The sequence below is a fragment of the Bactrocera dorsalis genome, chromosome 5 (genome assembly GCF_023373825.1).
Source record: "Bactrocera dorsalis isolate Fly_Bdor chromosome 5, ASM2337382v1, whole genome shotgun sequence".
NCBI lineage: Eukaryota > Metazoa > Arthropoda > Insecta > Diptera > Tephritidae > Bactrocera > Bactrocera dorsalis.
In genome coordinates, this window is record NC_064307.1 from 40,694,633 (window position 1) to 40,716,680 (window position 22,048).

Below are 22,048 nucleotides of genomic sequence, written 5' to 3' on the forward strand. Positions count from 1 at the left end.
ATGTCGAAAAAAGAGTGCATTTAACTGTCAAAGCTAAAGGTGCCCAATTACGCGATCTAATTTTTTAAATATTAGCTGAAACAAATCCCCTTGGACCAAAATAAATTATTTTTGAAATGAACAAAAAACATTGTTTTCTTTTGTTCTTTTTTTTTAGAAACAAATGGGTCAACTTTAAATGGCCTACCCTGTATATAGGATAGCTTGAATTGATTCTTTTTTAGAATTGGTAAATTGGTAGTTGGTTCACAATTGGACTTTTGATCCACATATTCGGAAATACTGTAAATTTTGTAGACTGATTTCATTTCATTTTTGAACTGGAATATAGGAATATCAGAAAAATATCGCGATATAAGATTTCACCTAAATATGAACGGCGCCACTCTTATCGTCCAATTTTAACACCGACTCTATAAGACCCTCTCATATCATCTTGAGGGTAAAATTTAATGTCGCCTCTTATTTATGTATAATACAATATTCTATATTTAACTCCATTACTTTGTGTTTGAATTGATCAGATCGTATGTCAGCTATATGCTATAGTGTTCTGATATCAGAGGTTCTGACAAATAAGCAGCTTCTTGAGCCGATTTTAATCTCTCCCAAATGCGCTTTATATCAGTCAAGTTGTTTTGTGAGAAAGGTGGTGTTATTAAGAAACGTTTGAAAATGTGTACAACAGACGATTAAAATTACATTTCCTGAGAACATTATCGTACGTTTAAAAGTTTCAAATATAATTTTTAAATGAGAGATGTGCGTGATGGTGTTACTCCATGTACAATATAGTAAGAAATCTTAAATAGCAATGTACCCACCCGTTTTGTTTGACACATTCAACATTTTAAAGCAGTTCATTATGTTACAAGTTTTACAAATTTGTATGTATGTTAAATACAGACGGACGGATGGGCATACGGACGTCACAACCAATATGTTCTTTTAAATCATAAAACGCCTACAGTGAGTAATCCGCACATTTAATGTATTCTCTTTAAAATGTGAACTCTTACGTGACTGATCTGTCCACATTGATTTAATTCATTTGAGTGCCATAAAGAGGACGTCCACCTTCTGAAAAGGGGATATAAAGTTGTGCTTATGCACAATAAATGGTAACGAACACAAGAAACACACGAAGATGGCTATACTGCAGTCTTGTTGCTGTTGGAAGACAGTGCGTACCGGCAGCATGGCAAGTGCCACCTACACTTTGGTAAGTACTTGCTACGTACTTAAGTGCTTATGTTTGTATATTTGTATATGTATGTTTATGAATATTTGTGTAGCAACAAATATTATTATGGCATAGATATATTAATAATGACAAGCGAATGTCATAACTTTCTTTTTGATGTCCGTAACGAGGAATAAAAATTTTTATGGTTAGAACTTCCTTCGAAAAGCGCCTGAAGTGCGATTTCACATATCGTATCGTTCAAAGAATACGAAGCTATTAGTAGTTGGCAATGTGCGAGCATGCCGCTTTTATCAACACTACATTAGTATGTAAATATTATTGCTAGTGTGTGTTTATATAAACACATATCCAAGTTTAAGTTTCCCTGCGCCGAAAAAAAAATTTCAAGAATTTTCTCGAGAAACCTTCAACAAACAGTTGAGTGCTAATAAATTCTAAATCCGATAATCATTGTAAAATAAGTTTTACTGAAAATTCTTAATAACAACTACAACTACATAACATTAAAATCTTCACTATAGTTAAATTTACAAAAATAAAGCCCAAAGAAACTTTCGCATCTTCGACATTTAGAACCACAATAATACAAAATACATACTGGATTTTGCAATACGAGTGATAAAATTTCTTAAAAAAAAACTCACACTTATTGTTAAGGAAATTTAAAGGTTTTTTATTTAATGTAAAGTAGAATCGTTATATTTAGATTCTGAATATAAGGGCATTCACATGGTCTCCACTTCTTCTTCTTTTGCAAGAACGAATCCGACGAAACCAACATTTTTGAGCACTTTCTCCACTAAATCAAGTCATATATTATGAATAGCACGTTCAATATTGATTTATAAAGCTTGAAGAGAGTCTGATTTATCGCTAAATACCAATGCCCTCAAATAACCCACAAAAATTAGTCCAATGGTGTTAAATGTAAATTTCTTGGAAGCCATTCAATGCTACAATTTCTTGAAATAATCGAATCTCCAACTTGTCTCGCAACAAGTGTCTCCTAAAAGTAATTTTGGAGTCCTAAACAAATTGCTTAAAATTTTTAGAATATTTAAGTTATTAGCATTTATTTATTAAGAGTTTAGAAACAAAAACAAAAACATTATTTCTTTACATAATACGATTAATAAAATATTGATAAGCATCTGAATTATTTTTAGCTTTTAACTAAAATGAGTACACGCTACGGATATAACCATTTAGAAACAGGAATAAAAATCTCCTTAGCGATATTTTTTATGGAATTATACATTTTATGTTAATCTAACTCCCTGAGGTAATCACAAAAATTTTACGGTATTGCTTTGATATTATTTACGAGTGAATTAACATACTCGTTTGTATGTTAACTGGTGAGATTTGTGTGGCTACCTAATGCGAAATAATATTAATAAAGCATAAGAAATGCTGACATGAGTTGAGACATTAGTCGCGAATAGCTTTAGATGAAGTTTTTAGGTTTACACACTCTTTAATAAATTATAATTACTTTAATATACACATTGATACGATGTTCTCTAAGGCTACCAACCTGAGACAGCCGTCATATGTAATTTTTATGCATAGTATAAATTTTGTAGCCATACCAAAGACAGAAATTTGGCTCGTAAATTACCAATGATATACGGTAGCTTACTGATTAACAGACTAAAAATTAGATTTTGATAACCAAATAATATTCAGACCTACAATACTCAGTGATCTTGGAACTCAAACTCCTTAAAAACACTGGCGTTTTTCCGGCAATTTCTTCATAATATTTTGGCTTAATGAATTCTACACATGGAAACAGAGGTAACATTTTCAAAGCATCACTTTGGAAATGATCTAATATCGTGCTTTTTTTATCTAAAAATTAAAGAATTGGCTAACACGTATGTTTATTAGATAACCCCCACCATGGGTTAGCATTTGAGGACACGGTTGTGATAGTTAAACTAGAACTCAAATGTTTCTGTGTTGAGTGTTATAAGATTTTTAGTTCATCGTGTATCCTAACTAGCCAAGTGTTTAAATTAACTCTTTCCTTAAAAATTGCCATTTCACGTCTCTTTTTTTTTCGTCAGTTACATTTATTTCAAGTGTGCTCCTGACCAGCGTTTTCAGACGAATTTAGCTGCACATATGCATATGAACGTAGACATAGGAGTTATTACGATAACCAGAAAACTCGATTTAAGGTTTTTAGAAGTTCACTGCAGAGCAGTATGTTATGAAACATGTAAAGAGCTCTTCTAATACACAAGTCATTAGGGTGATATCTGATACAATCAACAAAACAGTAAGCAATTTTGTGTCAGTATAATTATCAGATGTCCATAATGAATTTTAAATTCAGAGATTTAATATAAGGAGTTTAGTTCGACTCTACGGCTCGAACTTTTTTTTGGGCTCACAGAAATTAAAGCTCATATATTTCTCTTCTAAACCTATGGTAAAAAATAAAGAATATAAGCTTTAAACAGTCATAATTCTGTAAGCATAAAAATTATGTATGTTTTCTGTCGGAAGAAAAATGTATGGGTAATATTCTGACGGTAGAAAAGAAAATAATAGAACGAGCTGGGCTTAAACCCCAGTGTGATGAATCTGATATCGACATGATGACCTCGTCTGTGACAGTAACATCTTGTAGTAATTTTAGGAATCCTTAGAATAGTTTGTTTTCCTCAATTTAAGGACTTTACTAATATGCAAATACATATCTATAGATACGGCACATGTATTTCTTATGGGCATCGTTTCTACTACCATGTTTCTTTTTTTTTACCCTACCAATACCCTTGCTTTAGCCATAAATATTTCTGAACGCTTACGAAACGTTTTGATACGATTAATATTGACCATTCTGTTGCAAAAGGGTGAAGTAAAATTGCAATGCTTTAAGCCACAAATGCAAACCGTGTACTAACTGCCTGAAAAAATGCAAAATTGCAAAATCAATGTAAACAACTGTCAGTTTCACTTCGTCCTTCGGAATAGTTTCTCTTTGGTGAGCGTAGTTTGATTCTAACGTCAAAGCTAGCAAAGGAATAACGTTTGTTCGTCACATTGCTTTCTTTTTAAGCAGTATACGAAAATATACTGCAGACATATGTTCCCACGTCTATTTTGAGGAGACTTTCTTTATTTATTTTTGTTTTAGTCGAAGGCAGACTAGCAACGGGAACTCCTACACAGTGTACAACAGCTACATTCAATCACATACTTTCATTTTAAATAAACTAGAAAATAGGCAACATGGTATTCAAATACCCAAGTTTTGCCATATATAGAAACATAAAAAACATGTTTCGCGGAAAATTTCTAACGTGCCAGCGTTGTCCAAAATTGCAAAACAAGTATAGGGTGATTTTTTAAGAGCTTGATAACTTTTTTTAAAAAAAAAACGCATAAAATTTGCAAAATCTCATCGGTTCTTTATTTGAAACGTTAGATTGGTTCATGACATTTACTTTTTGAAGATAATTTCATTTAAATGTTGACCGCGGCTGCGTCTTAGGTGGTCCATTCGGAAAGTCCAATTTTGGGCAACTTTTTCGAGCATTTCGGCCGGAATAGCCCGAATTTCTTCGGAAATGTTGTCTTCCAAAGCTGGAATAGTTGCTGGCTTATTTCTGTAGACTTTAGACTTGACGTAGCCCCACAAAAAATAGTCTAAAGACGTTAAATCGCATGATCTTGGTGGCCAACTTACGGGTCCATTTCTTTAGATGAATTGTTGTCCGAAGTTTTCCCTCAAAATGGCCATAGAATCGCGAGCTGTGTGGCATGTAGCGCCATCTTGTTGAAACCACATGTCAACCAAGTTCAGTTCTTCCATTTTTGGCAACAAAAAGTTTGTTAGCATCGAACGATAGCGATCGCCATTCACCGTAACGTTGCGTCCAACAGCATCTTTGAAAAATACGGTCCAATGATTCCACCAGCGTACAAACCACACCAAACAGTGCATTTTTCGGGATGCATGGGCAGTTCTTGAACGGCTTCTGGTTGCTCTTCACCCCAAATGCGGCAATTTTGCTTATTTACGTAGCCATTCAACCAGAAATGAGCCTCATCGCTGAACAAAATTTGTCGGACGTAAAGCGCGAAACACATTTCGAACCGAACACTGATTTTGGTAATAAAATTCAATGATTTGCAAGCGTTGCTCGTTAGTAAGTCTATTCATGATGAAATGTCAAAGCATACTGAGCATCTTTCTCTTTGACACCATGTCTGAAATCCCACGTGATCTGTCAAATACTAATGCATGAAAATCCTAACCTCAAAAAAATCACCCGTTATATGTCTTGTAATAGTAGCGAAAATATCTTGCTAAAATTAGCTCCAACGAAAAATATCTTGGAAAATCAGTTGAACTAAATGACAAGTAACTAAATTGCTTGGTTTGGATACTAAAATGTCTACGTTGGCATAAGGTCACAGTTTTTCAATTTTAAATACAACAAGTGCAAAAGAACAAAGATCGGGTATAACCGAATATTTCACACTCTTGCAACCTGCAATCACTAAAGCCAGAGAAGTATCTTCAGATACATAAAACTTCTTGGTTATATGAGATCTACAGCGAGTGTTCACCCAATTTGTTTCATCGTAAACACAAATGTGAACCTTTATTAGAATCACGCCCTCTCAATTTTACTAAGATAACTCACATATTGGCCGATATATGCGGTATAAAGCCAACCGGAAGTTCTAAAATCTCTATATTATGTATATGGGGGCTAAAGGAAATATTGCCGCGATTCATGCCGGTTTTTACACACAGACATACCATTTTCAGGAAACAATTATACCGGAATTTCAATTATATATCTCAAACATTGACGGATATTTTCAGTAAAAAGCCAACTTTAACTCCTGGGTCCACATATTCCGAGCCTAGAGGCTTAAAAAGTTATGGTTACATTTGTTAAATTTTTAGTCATAAGGTAGAAAACCATATTATTATTACCTTCTATACAGATATGTGATTACCTGATTCTTGATTTGAATATAGGAAAATTAAAGTTTTAAATGAAATAAAGTAGTCGCGGCGGTAGTCCATTTTCACACTGTAACATAACAATGTCAGAGAAATGTAACGCACCAAATTTGATTCAAATCAGACGGGCGAATATCGAGAAATGTGAATTTACATAAAAAAAACAATGTGTAAAATTTAATGTTTCTGGCGTATTGAGTTATGACGATTTTTTTTAGTTTTTTGTCCTTATGTCCTTTCTGTTGATCAGTTCTGGCGGTTTTTTTCGATTGCTTGCTTCAATCTCATCAGTTTTTAACAGTAAAATTTAGAATCAATCGTTCGACTAGGCTGAAGCAGCTCATGCAGTGCATAATTCCTTTCCAATCCCTCCAAACACTCAGCAAAACCTTCTGAGGCGTCAATCCTGGCTTTGCGACCATTTATTGAGCTTCACCGCGCTTGAACCGTGACCTTTTTCGCACATTTTTGTCGCGTTTGATCCACTTTTCGTCTCCTGTTACCATTCGCTTAAGAAATGGTTCGATTTCATATCGTCTCAGCGAAACTTCCCAGATTCATGTGGTTCACTATATGGTATGGCACAATGAGATTGGTAGCACTGGAGATATAACGTTCCGTTTAATGGGCAAAGAATCAACCTACTAATCCTCTATCATTACAACGATACCGGCGGTTCTAAGAAATAAGAAAAGGACATGTGGAAAATTTGTGATCGATATCTCATATACTAAGGGACTAATTCGCATAATACACTCAACTCTCTCTCTTATCATTAATATAGTTTATATATTTTTTATAGGGCTGCGGATTCGTTGATAAGACGAAATTTTGAATTAAAAAATTTTGATTTGGTTTTCGTCAATCTGACATGAGCCATTGCTTACATGCAAGTATGTAAGTAGCACTTGAAAACCAAATTAGAAGATCAAATTACCCCCATTTTATAACTAACATTTATTTTCAAATCTCTCTTTTTTATCAAGTCAGGTGCCAAGATATTAATTAGTATTTTAATTACGTTATAACATAGGTATACTTTGGTTTCTCCACCGTTGTTATGCTCATTACTGTTTACGATGAACAGGAGTTTCTGGCTGGCAGCAGAGAGCAACCATTAGGAGAAAGCATCCTAGCTAAGGGAGAGATAACACCGGGTGAGTGTGTGTTTAGAATGAGTAAAAGAGTTTATTAACATTGAAATTTAAATAAGTTTAATAAAATAATATTGAAAATGTGCTTTTGTTGTTTCAGTTATTGTTCTATTTAATATTCTCTTTCTGGTTTGCTCGTTCTTCATCGTCATATCGTCGCTGTTAACATTCGTGGGGCTGCAGCAGGTAAGTGTGAACTAGTTGTAACTTAAATTTTTAACAATAAACAACAAAAAAAAAACGCGTACAAATAAAATATATTTTTTCCTTGCACAGAATCGTCGTCAACTTCTGTTACCCTGGATTGTTTTCATGCTTTGCGATGTGCTGATCGAAATTCTTCACTTAGTCTATTTGTCATTTACGCAAATGGTGAACTTCGATCCCGTAGTCGGCTTTATATTCACCATCGACTTTTTTATAATGTGTCTAAATGTGAGTATTTAAAGAATATTATTTAATATGTACGTATGTTTTTATGTATTGCGTTGTATATAGTATGTTACTACACATTTTTGATGCCCCAAGCAAAATTCAACTTTTAAAGGCATTTAATCGTTTTTAAATCATTTTCACTTTCTAAGTTGCTCATCGTTTGTTAAAGGAACTTATATGTTATTTGGTTGCAAATTCAATGCAGATAAGATAAAAATCTGTCAAACATGTAAACATGTTTTATTTGAGACATAGCGGACGATATATAGTCCGAAAATCCGCTATTTATGGATGGCGTGTCAAATATTTTATTTACTGAAGTCGGAGATCAAGTTAACTTTATTGATAAGTGCTTTCATATTCATCATATCTTCCAAAGGTCTCATGTGAATCAAATTAGTACACCCTAAAGAAACTGAAGGATCGAATCCTTATGCGAGGACTCAATTTACAACTTTATATTCATATTATTGTAGTGTTTTATATTTTTTATTTTTTGATTTTAGCAAATATAATATACTTCGTAATGTGTTGCAACACCCTTAAGTTCGACAACCATTAAGCTCTCTATCACCTCTATGAATTGCATCCCTTAAGGCGTCGATTTCTATACCCAAGTCTACTTTCACATAAAAGTAATTGAATCGTTTGAGTTAGTTAAGCTTCGCCATGCATCATTACTAAGAAATTACACACAGCACAAATTTATTCAAACTGCAATTTGAGTTGTGGTGAGGTTCCAACTCAACGTGATTGACAAGCTAAAATGTCATATTGACTTTTCCACGACTGTCGATATTTTGCTGACCTCTGGCATGAATTAGGTTAAAATAGGTTACTCTGCTTGGCTAGTGAACGCACATATAGTAGACCAGATGGAGTGCCGTTACATTGGGGCCGCCAAACTTTTTAAATGTTGCCTCTGCACCGCAGAAAAGTGCAGAAGAGATGTTCCATTGTTACCATTGTGCAATGCTCTTGACATTTTCTGTAGATATCTTCATCTGACAACCCCATTCTGTAGGTGTGGGCCGCCAGCCGACTGTGACTAGTGAGTATTCCAATAATGTTCCTACAGAACTCTAGCTTATCGTAAAGACAGCACTAAAGAGAGATTGAGCAAAAGGCAGTCAATTTTCTTAATTTGCTATGATTTGAGCGTATATAATTGGTATAATTTTCCATAATTCCTTTCTTTATCAGAAGTTAGGGTCAGATACAATACAAAATGAAATGTGTTGTTGTCATTATACCACAAAATAAATACGAATATATCATCTAGTATATATCTATATGTACGTCTATTATCGAAATTGCTTATTAACTTACATAAGGAAATAATGAAATGTAATTATAATGACTCTGGTAAATAAAAAAAAAAAAAAAATATGTATACAATTTCGATTATATTATTAGTTGACATTTTTATTACTTAACATATTTTATTCATTTAGATACATATTATATGTAATTATAATAAATTAACTGAACTTGGCAATTATGTATTTGTACAATGAATGGAGCTAATGCAATTCGTACATACTTAAAGCTAATCTATCCAATAAATCAATCAAATTAATAAAGAATTTTGGATTTTAGTTCGCAATTATTTTTAAATTCAATGTTTGGGTAGTCAATAATTTCATGTTCGTGTCATTGGAATTGGGTTCAGTACTAACTTTTTGTTAAAAAAAATTGTTTTGCTTCATTTGCAAAGTATAGGCCAATAATGCTTTTACGATGTAAAACACACCAAACAATACAGACTTGGGATGCAAAAATGCCTGACGAATCTCTTCAGAACTATTCGTTCAACAAATATTTCAATTTGAGTTCCTTCCAGACACGCTAAGTCAGAAAAGCATAGATTATATTATAGTATACTTGTATATCAAATTTGTATCGGCTACCAAGCGTTTTGCCGATCTGTAAGTCCGAACAAGGGAGTTCTATTTTCTATGGCATCACAAAGGACTACGTATAGTCCACGTGCGACCTTTGATCAGCCATCTAACCTAACCTAACCTGTATATCATTTTTGTTAATTTTCTTTCATGGAAACTTCTTGATAAATATTTAAATGCAGAACTCTGCATAATATTAATACAACCACCCATACATTCCACGTGACTGTGAAGGAGGTACTCTAACAGCTGTACCACAGCTTTGGCAACAAAAACAAACACATATTTATTACGTGTTGACGCATTAGTTTTGTTATTGTTTAGCGCAAACTTGCTTCGTTTGACCTCTTGAACCACCAGCTGTTCGGCACCGGCTGACTGCTCTCGTTAGGAAAATATTAAACACATTTGTTCTATATTGTTGAACAAACGTGTGAGCGTAAATATTTCTTAAGCACCCACTTATATACTATATATTGTAAATGTACATATATCGCAAGCATTGTGTTCACGCGACCATAAATACATAAATAAGGGTATCCCATAAGTACAATTAAACCATTTTTTTTACTTCCAATAATTTTCTATACCTAAGTAATTGGCTGTTTTCCATTTTATTCACATCGTTTCTTCTCCATTTTATCGCCACTTAGTCTTACTGTCTGCTGTGCGTGATATCGCAATATCAAAATTACTTGCAAGGACTTGGTTGCGGGAATCAACAGAAACGGGTAAGAATTAATAATTTTCCTTATTTCTAACTCAAATATACGAGGGCTGCTATATATATTTCTAGCCTAATAATGAAAATAGGAATATTTATCAACGAAAATGTTTTTAATGTTTTTCATCAAGATTCAAGACACACTTTTGCATGCGCTCAAACTAATTTTCGAAGCACTTTTTCCACTCCGATTGAGACACCTCCAAAACATGGTTTTTGAATGCTTCAACAGCATCTTCTGGCGACGAAAATCGTTGACCACGCATTATTTTCCTGATGTGTGGGAATAAAAAGAAGTCATTGGGTGCCAAGTCAGGGCTGTACGGCAGATGACCGGTCAAAAAGGCGCTGGTTTAAGCCGATGTGTGAGAGCTCGCATTGTCATGGTGCACAATGATTCGTCTTCTCTTGTTCGTTTTTCAAATTTCTACGAAGACTTCAGCAAACAAATGGTGGTGTACCACTCAGAATTGACCGTCCTACGTTGCTCAAGCGGAACGATCGCCACCTGACCAGTTTTGCCGAAGAAACAGGCGACCATTTGCTTCGAAGTGCTTCTTCCACGAACAACTTTCGTTGGATTTAGCTCGTCTTGGAAGACCCACATGGATCCATGATTCGTCACCCGTGACGACCTTATAAACGTCTTTTGAAGCACCCCGATCGTATTTTTTCAGCATTTCTTTACACCAATCGACGCAAGCTTTTTTTGAGCGATTGTCAAATTGTGCGGGATTCAACGAGAACTAATCTTTTTTACGGCCAGGTGTTCATGCAATATCGAATGTATGCTGGTGGGAGAAATGCATAGGCATGCCTCTATCTGAAGGTATATTACATGACGGTCTTGCATTATCAGTTCACGTACGGCAACGATGTTTTCTGGCACAATGGCTGTTTTTGGACGAACTTCACGGAATTCGTCTTTGAGCGAGCGTCGGTCACGATTGAATTCGTTATAACAGTTTTTCACAGTGCTATAGGATGGTGCTTCATAGCCATACAAAGATTTTAGTTCATCGAACCACTCTTGTCGTAATAATCCACGTCGAAAGTTGTGAAAAATGATCGTACGAAAATGTTCACGAGTTAATTCCATTTTTTGGCCGAGATGAATTTTTTAATTCCCTGTAAATAAAACAATTCACGATTAAATAACAAAACGTTCTGAGTGATGTTATGCTAAAAAATGTCAAACTTTCCAATGGAAATGTCAGATTGCACCTGGCAACACTTGGTGTTGCCTAGGCCAGAAAAATATATAGCAGCCCTCGTAAACATAGGAACAAGTTATACATATAATGTTTATACACATGTGCTTACAAATGATATTATATGTATACATATGTACAGGATTTTATAATGAAACTAGTTGTCTCGAGATTTCTATTTTAAATAATGTAAACAATAATCTATAAAAGTTTGCAATTAACGGTAATTGGTTCGAATGGTTACGTTCAATGTTGGTTTCAAGATTCCCATTTGTTTGAGCATCATAAATAATAAGGACTAAATTCGGATGTAACACTCTAAGGAAAATACTTTAATTTGTTGGCAACACTTTAGTCGATGAAATGTTTAAAATTCATAAAAATTAATTATTTGATGAAACTAAATAGACTATGATCAGATATATTATCTTCTTAATTTATATTATAGCTCATAGGTTCACTTTGCGCCATTACTACGTTTTGCTTCGTGTCCAATACATTTACATTAAAATTAACATTTTGAATTAATAAATTAAAATGTATGTGATATAAGCTCCACTTTAGCACCTATGGTATATTGGATGTTTGAGAAACAAGTCAACTAGATAATTGAAGTTATGAAGTTTAGATAAAAGATGTAGATCAATTTCATGCATATTCAGCGTTAAACCAAATTAAAGGCTTATATTTTTATAATATATTAAAAAAATTCCCTGAAAATGTTAGCCCTTAATATTAACATTAAACCCGTCACTAAATTTTCCATAGAAAATAAACTACAAATCGTGAAAATTTTTATCTTTAAATTTCTACAAATCAGAGGTATTTTATGGCATCGCTTTGACTTTAGACGAATATTTCTCAGAATTGTTCACTCTACAAAAGTGCCCAGTGCAATAAAGTCGTAACTCACACCGGCGAGGTAGTACGGTAGTCTCGAGATATTCAGCTTTTTAAGTAAGGCTGATAGATGTAAGAAAAAATCGGTTCGTTTTTCGGCCTTCTAACCCCTTAAAAGCATATCAAGTGAAAAGTTAGAAATCTCTGTAATTGAATTACCTTTGGATTCTATACATCTAGCAAAGCACAAGCTGAAGGGTAAACCATTTTCCTTAAATACCACGATTCCATTAGAAGGTACATCTTTAGTTATTGCTTAAAAAGTAGATATTGTTATAGTTTTCAGTAGCTCGGTATTAAAAAAAATAATGTATTTTATCATCTCTAAAACTGATAACAACCATTCGCAACCTTAATAAACTATAAAAGTGGCTGTTCATAAATATATATGGTACACATGTGAGTCATTGTGACTTCAGTGGAATATTTCAAAAGAAAATTCATTTGGGTTGTATAGTAAGTTATAAAAATGAAATGGTAATAATTGAATGCAATTAAGACAGCTGTGAGAGAAATGATTTGTGAGATAGGGGAAATGTAGTCTAAATAAGTAAAAAATACATACCAGAATACGAAGGCGTATAGAACAAAACACAAAATAGTATTTCTTATATTATTGATTTCACTGTTATGCATTGCACACAAACAAAAGCGTTTAAAGTAATGCTAAAATATTACTAAAATCCTATTTTCTCACAGATGGATACAGTGATACAGTCAGCTGATGGTGGAGCTGGCTCGAGTCAGAATCATCTGCGTGCAAAGAAAATAGAAAAAGCTATCGCCAGTCCTCACATAACAACAAATCCGCACACGCACATTTCAACGATACATGAAGAGATGGATCAAAATCATAAAATTCCTACGGATTCAGGTAAAAATGGTTTTTTGGACTTTGGTTGTTTGTAACACATTAACTTAGTTAATTAAGATGTGGAAACATATCTCTGTAGATAATGTAATTGCAATTAAAATGTTTTTAAATTGGGCGCGATCCCGTTTTTAAAACGTTCAAATTTTCTATTTTCAAATTGGAAATCAGAATAACATGTATATACATTTAAATTAGATTGATAGATGAGGAATGCACCGCGACCTTAGGTCTATTGTGCCCTCTATGTATATACTTACATATTTATATAATATAATATATGAACTATAAGCATCACCAATTTAAGACGTTGAAACCACGTATTTCCCAAATATGCTTTCTAGCTGTCATGTATGTTATTAAACTTGAGCTATTCGACCGCTAGTCCCATAATTGATTTATGCCGATGAAAGGACTCATTAATCACATCATATCGAAGGTTGAAACGTTTAAGCGCCAAATCAACATCAAGCAGTGTCGATATTGTGTTTACATGATATATAAAACCATATAATAAACACATATATATAAATTTAAGTATGCACGTCAGTGCACAAAAGTTGGCCACATCTCTTGCCACAAACTATTAGCCGGTTTTGCAGTGATATGCTTTGTTGTTTGCGGAAAAAGTTGCGTGCGTAATAGTCACGTACCAGATCGCCCACAGGAAGCCAAAGTATGCGCTTGACAGATTGCCAGTATCCTTCCGAAGTATTAACTAGGGAAAATTTTGAAATTTGTTGTTGCGTTTGTGCTTGTAAATAGTATTTATTTTGCGAAAATTTCAAGGCAACAGATTTATTGTTAAACCAGAGTTAAAAACTAATACAAAGACAAGTGAGGGGAAAATCTGCGAAATCATGCTGAATATGCGATGTATACTTTATAAGAGTATATTTGTTTGATGCATACATTTAATACTGTAATAACAAAATAGACCTATTATTTAGCGCCGTGCATCACATCAATATGACGATATCTGTTCAATAGTTAGATGAAGTCTGTGCATAATCTTTTGAAATTTTATTTTCTTTTAATTCATCGACTGTAGGTTACATTCTTGTAAAACTAAAAATATACTGAAAAAGTTAGGTTAGGTCACTCCAAAACTTAATTTATTTAAAAAACCTCAAAAATCATTGACTTATTTCTCGCTCTTTGGTATGCTTATTGTGAATCGGGTGAACTATGAAGAAGAAGTTGTCAATTAAAAACACTCGAAGAAAGAAAAACTAAAAAAAATAAAAAAAAAACAAAAATTCTCGTATCAGCACTGATTAAATCTTAGTAAATACTTTTCCATTATACAAATTAATTACCGTCATCTTTATAAACTTTTATTAACTACAACCTACAATATAACTATTTTGCAGATTTCTTCATTATTTTCGAAACCGTATGCCATACTGAATAGTGGAATTAAGCTACCTAATAAAGTAAAAATACTTTTAATGAAGATCTTGACCTTTTTTTTGGCATGCCAGTATGAATGACAGCTTTATACTATTATAGTGTTCCGATCTGGTTGTTATATTTCGGGGATGGTAGCATTGTCTGGGAAAATTATAAATGCCAAATTTCATGAAGATATCAATCAATTAAAGAGTCATCCATACAAGAATGGCAACTTGACTTTTATCGTCAAGAAGCTGCCGATATCGGATCAGATATCATACGAACCGAACGATGCGATTCGCCGTGGCCAACGCGCAAAGGACCATAAATCTTTCGCACATCTTTTCTCTCGAAAACTCGCAACGTCGACTCATCCATTGTTGACATCGTTCAAGCCTCGGCACCATATAGCAGGACGGGAATAATGACCGACTTATAGAGTTTGGTTTTTGTTTGTGGAGAGAGGACTTTGCTTCTCAGTTACCTACTCAATCCAAAGTAGCATCTGTTGGCAAGAGTTATTCTGAGTTGGAATTCGAGGCTAACATTGTTAGTGGTGTTTACGCTGGTTTCAAGATAGACGAAATTATCTACAACTCCGAAGTTATGGATGTCAACAGTGACATGAGTGACAAGTCGCGAGTGCGACGACTGTTTGTTTGATGACATTTTTCGTCTTGCCCTCGTTCACTGCCAGACCCATCTGCTTTGCTTCCATGTCCAGTCTGGAGAAAGCAGAACTAACGGCGCGGGTGTTGACGCCGATGATATCAATATCATCGGCATACGCCAGCAGCTGTACACTCTTAACGAACCGAACGATAGAAATGCAAAATCATGAAATTGAACAATGTAATCTCCCAAGAAATTGTTTAGATTGAACGACTTTAGCATATAGCTGTCATAAACTGGCCACGCAAAGCTTACCACTTTTTACATTCTTAAATTTTTCTTCGGACTTTTTCGTTCGTTCGGGAGTTTTTTCAATTTGTTTAGTTTTTTTTTAGTAAGCAAAAGTAAACCAAATTATATGATCTAATTATAATTATAGTCTAATGAGTAAATCACAAACTAACTTTTCTGTGCTTATACAAAATCGGCCGATTTTATTGTTTTTAAAGTAATATCACCACTAAACTACTAATAAAATAAAATAGAACGTTAATTTCAATTATAGTGTAAATGAAATTAAATAAAAAAAATAAATAAAAAATATTATATAATTTTTTCATCACATGTCAGTTTCTTACATTTCGAGCTCATTATGTAAATCTCACTAAGTTTCAAATGATTTTGTCTCTAATAATTTCTCTTTAATATATTTGGTGAATAACATATTATTAACTTATTTCTAAATAAAAATTTTCTATACCGCAAAAAGTACCGCTATAAAGTCTGGTTAAATATGCACAACACATGAACATTTTTAGTGGTAAGCTTTGCGTGGCCAGGAGTGTACATTCATACTTTCCTTCATCCACGCTGATTATCTCTTACCATTTTTAATATTCCACCAATATCTCCTTACAGTGTAAAGCAGCAAGTAGCATGTAAAATTATTTTTGAGTGTGCTCTCATCCAAATGAATCGCTCAACATTAAGTTACAATTAATTTACCACTAAACGTTTATGTACATATTTTTTCCCATGAGCGCAGAAGTGGAGATATAACGAAAGCCAATATTTGTAATGAAAACTGGAAATTTCGCAACTGACATGTTATACGATTGGAATAACGGTTTTCTATTGTGTGCTATTTCTGGGTAAACATCATATTTCATTCCTTTATTAAAAAAGTACACTACTAGATGGCGTAATTCCAATTCCATATCATTATGTCTGTACTAAGTGTATAATTCCAAATATTTATGAGGCATGCAGAAAGCTACCAGAAATATAAAAAACATGTTTTAGTAAAATATTTTGAAGAAACTAGTATCCATAATATATATATAAATATTTAGGGTATAAAAAATCTAAAATGATACCGAAATTTGTGAGTAACCTTCTACGGAAAAAAAAAAATATTGTGCTTTATAAAAAATATTTTTGGTGTCTTACGGCATGTAGACATGTATAATATGTACTCAATACATACATATTGAGCTTATATTTGTACTTCTAGGCAATGAAAAATGCGATATTCGAAAAAACATGACAAGCAAAAAAGTTTCTCCGCATGAAGTGTTTATGCAAAAGTGCGTATAGGCAGCGGCGTACCCAACTTTAGGATAATGAGTGTACTTGTCTACACCAATAAAGAAGAAGAAACTATTTATTATAATAAAACTCTTCCAAGAATCTGTATTATTAAAATAGCAAAATCGAATTCCGCTTTATGTTGCAGTTGTTGTGATAGTTTATCAGTTAATACAGATTTTATGATGAACTTGTCTTCAAAATTATGACGATCCATAAATACGTATGAGCTTAGATGCGAGTTCTATAACCCTTTTTCGGCAGGATATATGTCATATCTCGGAAAAGCAGAACGAGCAAATCAATTTGTGATCAATGTAATTATGGTATCTATTGTACATACATGAAGATAACAAACTACTCAAATACATTGTTCTCAATTCTGAATAAAGTACTAATTTCGGTCAAAACCAAATTGCGCAAGACTACACAGTTTTCAGCAAATAAGTTTGATTTTAAAATTCTACACTTTACTATCTATGGATCCACATATATGTAAACTCAAAAAATATTCTTGTGTTTGATGCAAATTGTGAAATTTTATAGTAAACTAATTAAAAAAGGAAAATAAATTCCTTGGTATTTTTATAAGCTGTCTCCAAGATAGTTTACATAATATAGAAACCACCCCTTTTCTTAGATAGTTTGTTACATATTTTTTCTAAAAGCATCCACTGCTACTTTCATTAAACAGATCAACAATTTATAGTTTTTAACTTTATTCTGTGGATAGAAGTATAAAGTATACTTATTTTATTTCACCATTAAACCCCCCAAGGTGAGCAACTATATAATATACTATTTTGTAGACCTATTTACATTTGTGTAACTATGTGGTTATATTCGTACTCCATTATTTTCACGTTAGTTGGATTTTCCTGTTTCCTGTTGCCGACCTTGTTTTGTTTGGTTAGGTCATGTGCTGTCAACAAAAAGCAGGCGTTGACGTATGTACATACCCATGTACATATAAAACATGTCAATATGCTGGGTTTCCGTTGCAAGCATTATATATATACATATATACAAAGTACATTAAGTGTAGTGTCCGTGGCAAATATTTTTACGCAGAAAACATTTATGAATTTTTGCTGGGCTTGTTGTGATTAATATGAAATGTATCCTGTAAGTGTGTTAGTGAATTAATTTATCAGTTCCCATGCAGACAGTTTCGTAGTGGTCAAAAATCCGAACCAGATTCATTGCATGTGTAAGTGAGTCTACATTAAAATGTGTATGTTCTTGTGCTCAAGTAACGGGTGATTTTTTTGAGGTTAGGATTTTCATGCATTAGTATTTGACAGATCACGTGGGATTTCAGACATGGTGTCAAAGAGAAAGATGCTCAGTATGCTTTGACATTTCATCATGAATAGACTTACTAACGAGCAACGCTTGCAAATCATTGAATTTTATTACCAAAATCAGTGTTCGGTTCGAAATGTGTTTCGCGCTTTACGTCCGACAAATTTTGTTCAGCGATGAGGCTCATTTCTGGTTGAATGGCTACGTAAATAAGCAAAATTGCCGCATTTGGGGTGAAGAGCAACCAGAAGCCGTTCAAGAACTGCCCATGCATCCCGAAAAATGCACTGTTTGGTGTGGTTTGTACGCTGGTGGAATCATTGGACCGTATTTTTTCAAAGATGCTGTTGGACGCAACGTTTAGGTTAATGTCGATCGCTTTCGTTCGATGCTAACAAAATTTTTGTTGCCAAAAATGGAAGAACTGAACTTGGTTGACATGTGGTTTCAACAAGATGGCGCTACATGCCACACAGCTCGCGATTCTATGGCCATTTTGAGGGAAAACTTCGGACAACAATTCATCTCAAGAAATGGACCCGTAAGTTGGCCACCAAGATCATGCGATTTAACGCCTTTAGACTATTTTTTGTGGGGCTACGTTCAAGTCTAAAGTCTACAGAAATAAGCCAGCAACTATTCCAGCTTTGGAAGACAACATTTCCGAAGAAATTCGGGCTATTCCGGCCGAAATGCTCGAAAAAGTTGCCCAAAATTGGACTTTCCGAATGGACCACCTAAGACGCAGCCGCGGTCAACATTTAAATGAAATTATCTTCAAAAAGTAAATGTCATGAACCAATCTAACGTTTCAAATAAAGAACCGATGAGATTTTGCAAATTTTATGCGTTTTTTTTTTTAAAAAAAGTTATCAAGCTCTTTAAAAAATCACCCTTTATTTAGTAATAATTGCTTAAAGTTGCTTTAGCATTACATTAACTTTGCTAACCAGCCCAGTTGTTAATATACTAAATTTGAATCGAAGAGAAAAGTTTTTTTCAGTGAGAGCTACAAAAGTTTTTGTAAATAAAACAAAAACATGATAAAATGGCAAACCTTACTGAAGAAAAACGTCAAAATAGCGGGAAAAATAAGGCGTCGTTTACTGTTCCTTTCGGTCTACTTGTGCAGCGTCCATTTTGAAACCCCCGTATTAATGCTGTTGAGTAAGAGACATTTTAAACTTCTCCAAAAAATAGCACACAAATATTTGTCCAACATTACAGGTTTGATATCAGGTGGAAAAGGTGTCCCGTTGCCACGCCTACAATATACCGTTAATCGAAAAAGTATAAAGTGGATAACTAAGTCACGAACCACGCATCAAAATTTATAAACTAAAGATGATCACAGTGGACGGTGCATTTTGTGGTTGACAATTATGTTTGAAAACAAATGAGCACAAATTTCAAAATTCGCTAATGGTCATTGCCCTGCACACAAACTAATGGAACCATTTGAATCCAATTTAGTTACTTCTGAGTTAACAAGAGTGCGCCAGTCGTTTCTTTTTTTTTTCTACGTGGCGCCAATTGGATATTCCAAGCAGGTCCTGGAGGTCTTATTCTTCCTCTGCTTCCCCCGGCGGGTACTGCGTCGAATACTTTCAGAGCTGGAGTGTTTTCGTCCATCCGGACAACCTAGCCAGCATAGCTGCTGCCTTTTAATTCGCTGAACTATGTAATGTCGTCATATATCTCATACAGCTCATCGATCCATCGAATGCTATATTCGCCGTGACCAATGCGCAAAGGACCATCTTTCGCAGAACTTTTCTCTCGAAACCTCGCAACGTCGACTCATCAGTTGTGGTCATCGTCCAGCCTGCACCATATAGCAGGATGGGAATTATGAGTCACTTATAGAGTTTGGTTTTTGTTCGTCGAGAGAGGACTTTGCTTCTCTGTTGGCAAGAGTTATCCTGCGTCATTTTTACCTTTAGAATATAAAGCACAAGCATCGGTGAAGAAATCAAACAAAAGCAAGCCAAAATCCGGTCTTTATTATGTACCATATCTCATCTAAAAATGATTTAAACGTTGATACCCATATTTCCCGAATATGCGAATATTTTTGTCTGTATCGAAAATGTTTTTTCAACTTAGAGAAATATAGTCGGTATCTCCTCATAAAACTTGTGTAGTTTGGTACATAAAAATGGCTAAAATATCCTTACTTCTCTTCGGAGAGGTACTTAATGTCTTTCCAGTCCACCATACAATCAGTCACTATGTGAGGAATCTTCATGATACAAAGAGAACATGTTATTTGCCTAACAACTTCTCATCTTTATCTGGGCACAATAGATTTACGAGCTCTGTATTATGGAGAAAAGCTCTGAAGTGACCAACAACAGCTTATTGTTTTTTTTTTTTAAAGAGAGTATATTCTATCGTAACGTTCCCTCAGGCAAATAAATTTCTTGGTCTCATTTCCGATAAATATGCTTGCAAATACAAAAAGCTATTTTAATTTATATTGATGCCTCTTATCGACATTGATTCACTAATGTAAGAATACGAGCCCATATCCTGGGCTGTTAGTCACATTTCATAAGCCAATAATCTTCTAAACTTTTTTCATGTATGTCATTGTAATTAGTTGAAAGATCAAAAATTTAAAAATAAATCGCGCAATCAGCTTTAAAAGCATATACTTAAATCTGCCTATGTTCAAACTTACAGTGCTTTCAACAAAGAAGGTTTTTATTTTTTAAAGTGTAGGTAATTTTTTAGCTTTTTTTTTAATGTACATACTGCATGCAATGAATATCCGAGTATATCGAGCTTAAGTTGAGGGTTTATAATTTCATTCCATTTTATTTATTTCTAGCGGAAGTGCCGAGCGAATTGGTTGATGACAACTGCTTACACATAACTGTCAGCATTCCGTCTCCGTTATAAACGTGACATTACCAACGCTTTCTTCTCTACCGTGACGGAGAGTAACACAAGCAGTAGCAAGAGCAGCATCAGGATTTGCAACGAATGCATGCAACACTTTTTTGCATATGAAATAGAGAAGCTATCGTTGCAGCTATAGTACATGCATTTGAAGCTACCTTAGTGCTGCGAAAATACATATAAGGTCTGTGAGCGATAAAAATGTAGGCGAAATTTCGGTGAAGAAAGGAAAAGAAGAATATTTTCGAAGTCGCACACAATATATGTATTCCACCAAGTGCATACTTCTTTGTCAATTTAACAACATAATTTTTGAGCTGCTTCGCTGCTCAGCATTCCCTGGTTTACATGTGTATGTGCATAGTTTTTAGTAAAATAAAGTGCACACATATATACAAACTAACTACGAAAGCATTGTATGAGCAAAATAAGTATGATTTGAGAAGAGTGTTCTTTTAAAGGTATAAAAGATGTATTTTAAATAAAATGTAGAAAAATCGATGAAAACGTCAATATTTTGACTTCATCGTTTTTTCTACAAAAAAAGTACTCGTATGCTTCAGGTTATAGCTATTGGTAAACATTTATACCACTTCTCGTCATTAATGCTTAGTCGCTATTGATTTGAGATAGTCTACAAAAAGTCAAATAACCTTATACCTTTTAAGCGAATGAAGTTGTCGAGGAAACCCTAAAATCCTCGCGCCCATTTTGAACGGTGATGCTGACTTCACATTCGGTTTTAAAAAAGCATGAACAAATAATACCTTCAACATGAAAGCCACATCATGCGGTTCATTTTGTAGACTGGAGAATGTATTTATAAATATATTCAAGACTTCA

At 34.0% G+C, this 22,048-nt stretch overlaps 1 protein-coding gene across 1 annotated transcript; it reads left to right on the plus strand.

Annotated features, from left to right (window-relative positions):
* Nucleotides 1–270: 270 nt before the first annotated feature.
* LOC105227490 (uncharacterized) lies at nt 271–21,616 on the plus strand. The gene is made up of 7 exons (XM_049457372.1): nt 271–1,222; nt 7,237–7,360; nt 7,458–7,543; nt 7,634–7,792; nt 10,350–10,427; nt 13,231–13,405; nt 21,135–21,616. The coding sequence occupies exons 1-7, from the start codon at nt 1,148–1,150 to the stop codon at nt 21,203–21,205; spliced, it is 768 nt and encodes a 255-aa protein (XP_049313329.1). The 5' UTR covers nt 271–1,147; the 3' UTR covers nt 21,206–21,616.
* The last annotated feature ends 432 nt before the right edge of the window (nt 21,617–22,048 follow it).

What these genes read in the sequence shown, in the direction of transcription:
- LOC105227490 (XM_049457372.1), top strand. Translation starts at nt 1,148, where the DNA reads ATGGCTATACTGCAGTCTTGTTGCTGTTGGAAGACAGTGCGTACCGGC. An exon ending in CATTCGTGGGGCTGCAGCAG is followed by an intron (nt 7,544 to 7,633) that starts GTAAGTGTGAAC and finishes TTCCTTGCACAG; the next exon opens with AATCGTCGTCAACTTCTGTT. An exon ending in TAAAATTCCTACGGATTCAG is followed by an intron (nt 13,406 to 21,134) that starts GTAAAAATGGTT and finishes ATTTATTTCTAG; the next exon opens with CGGAAGTGCCGAGCGAATTG.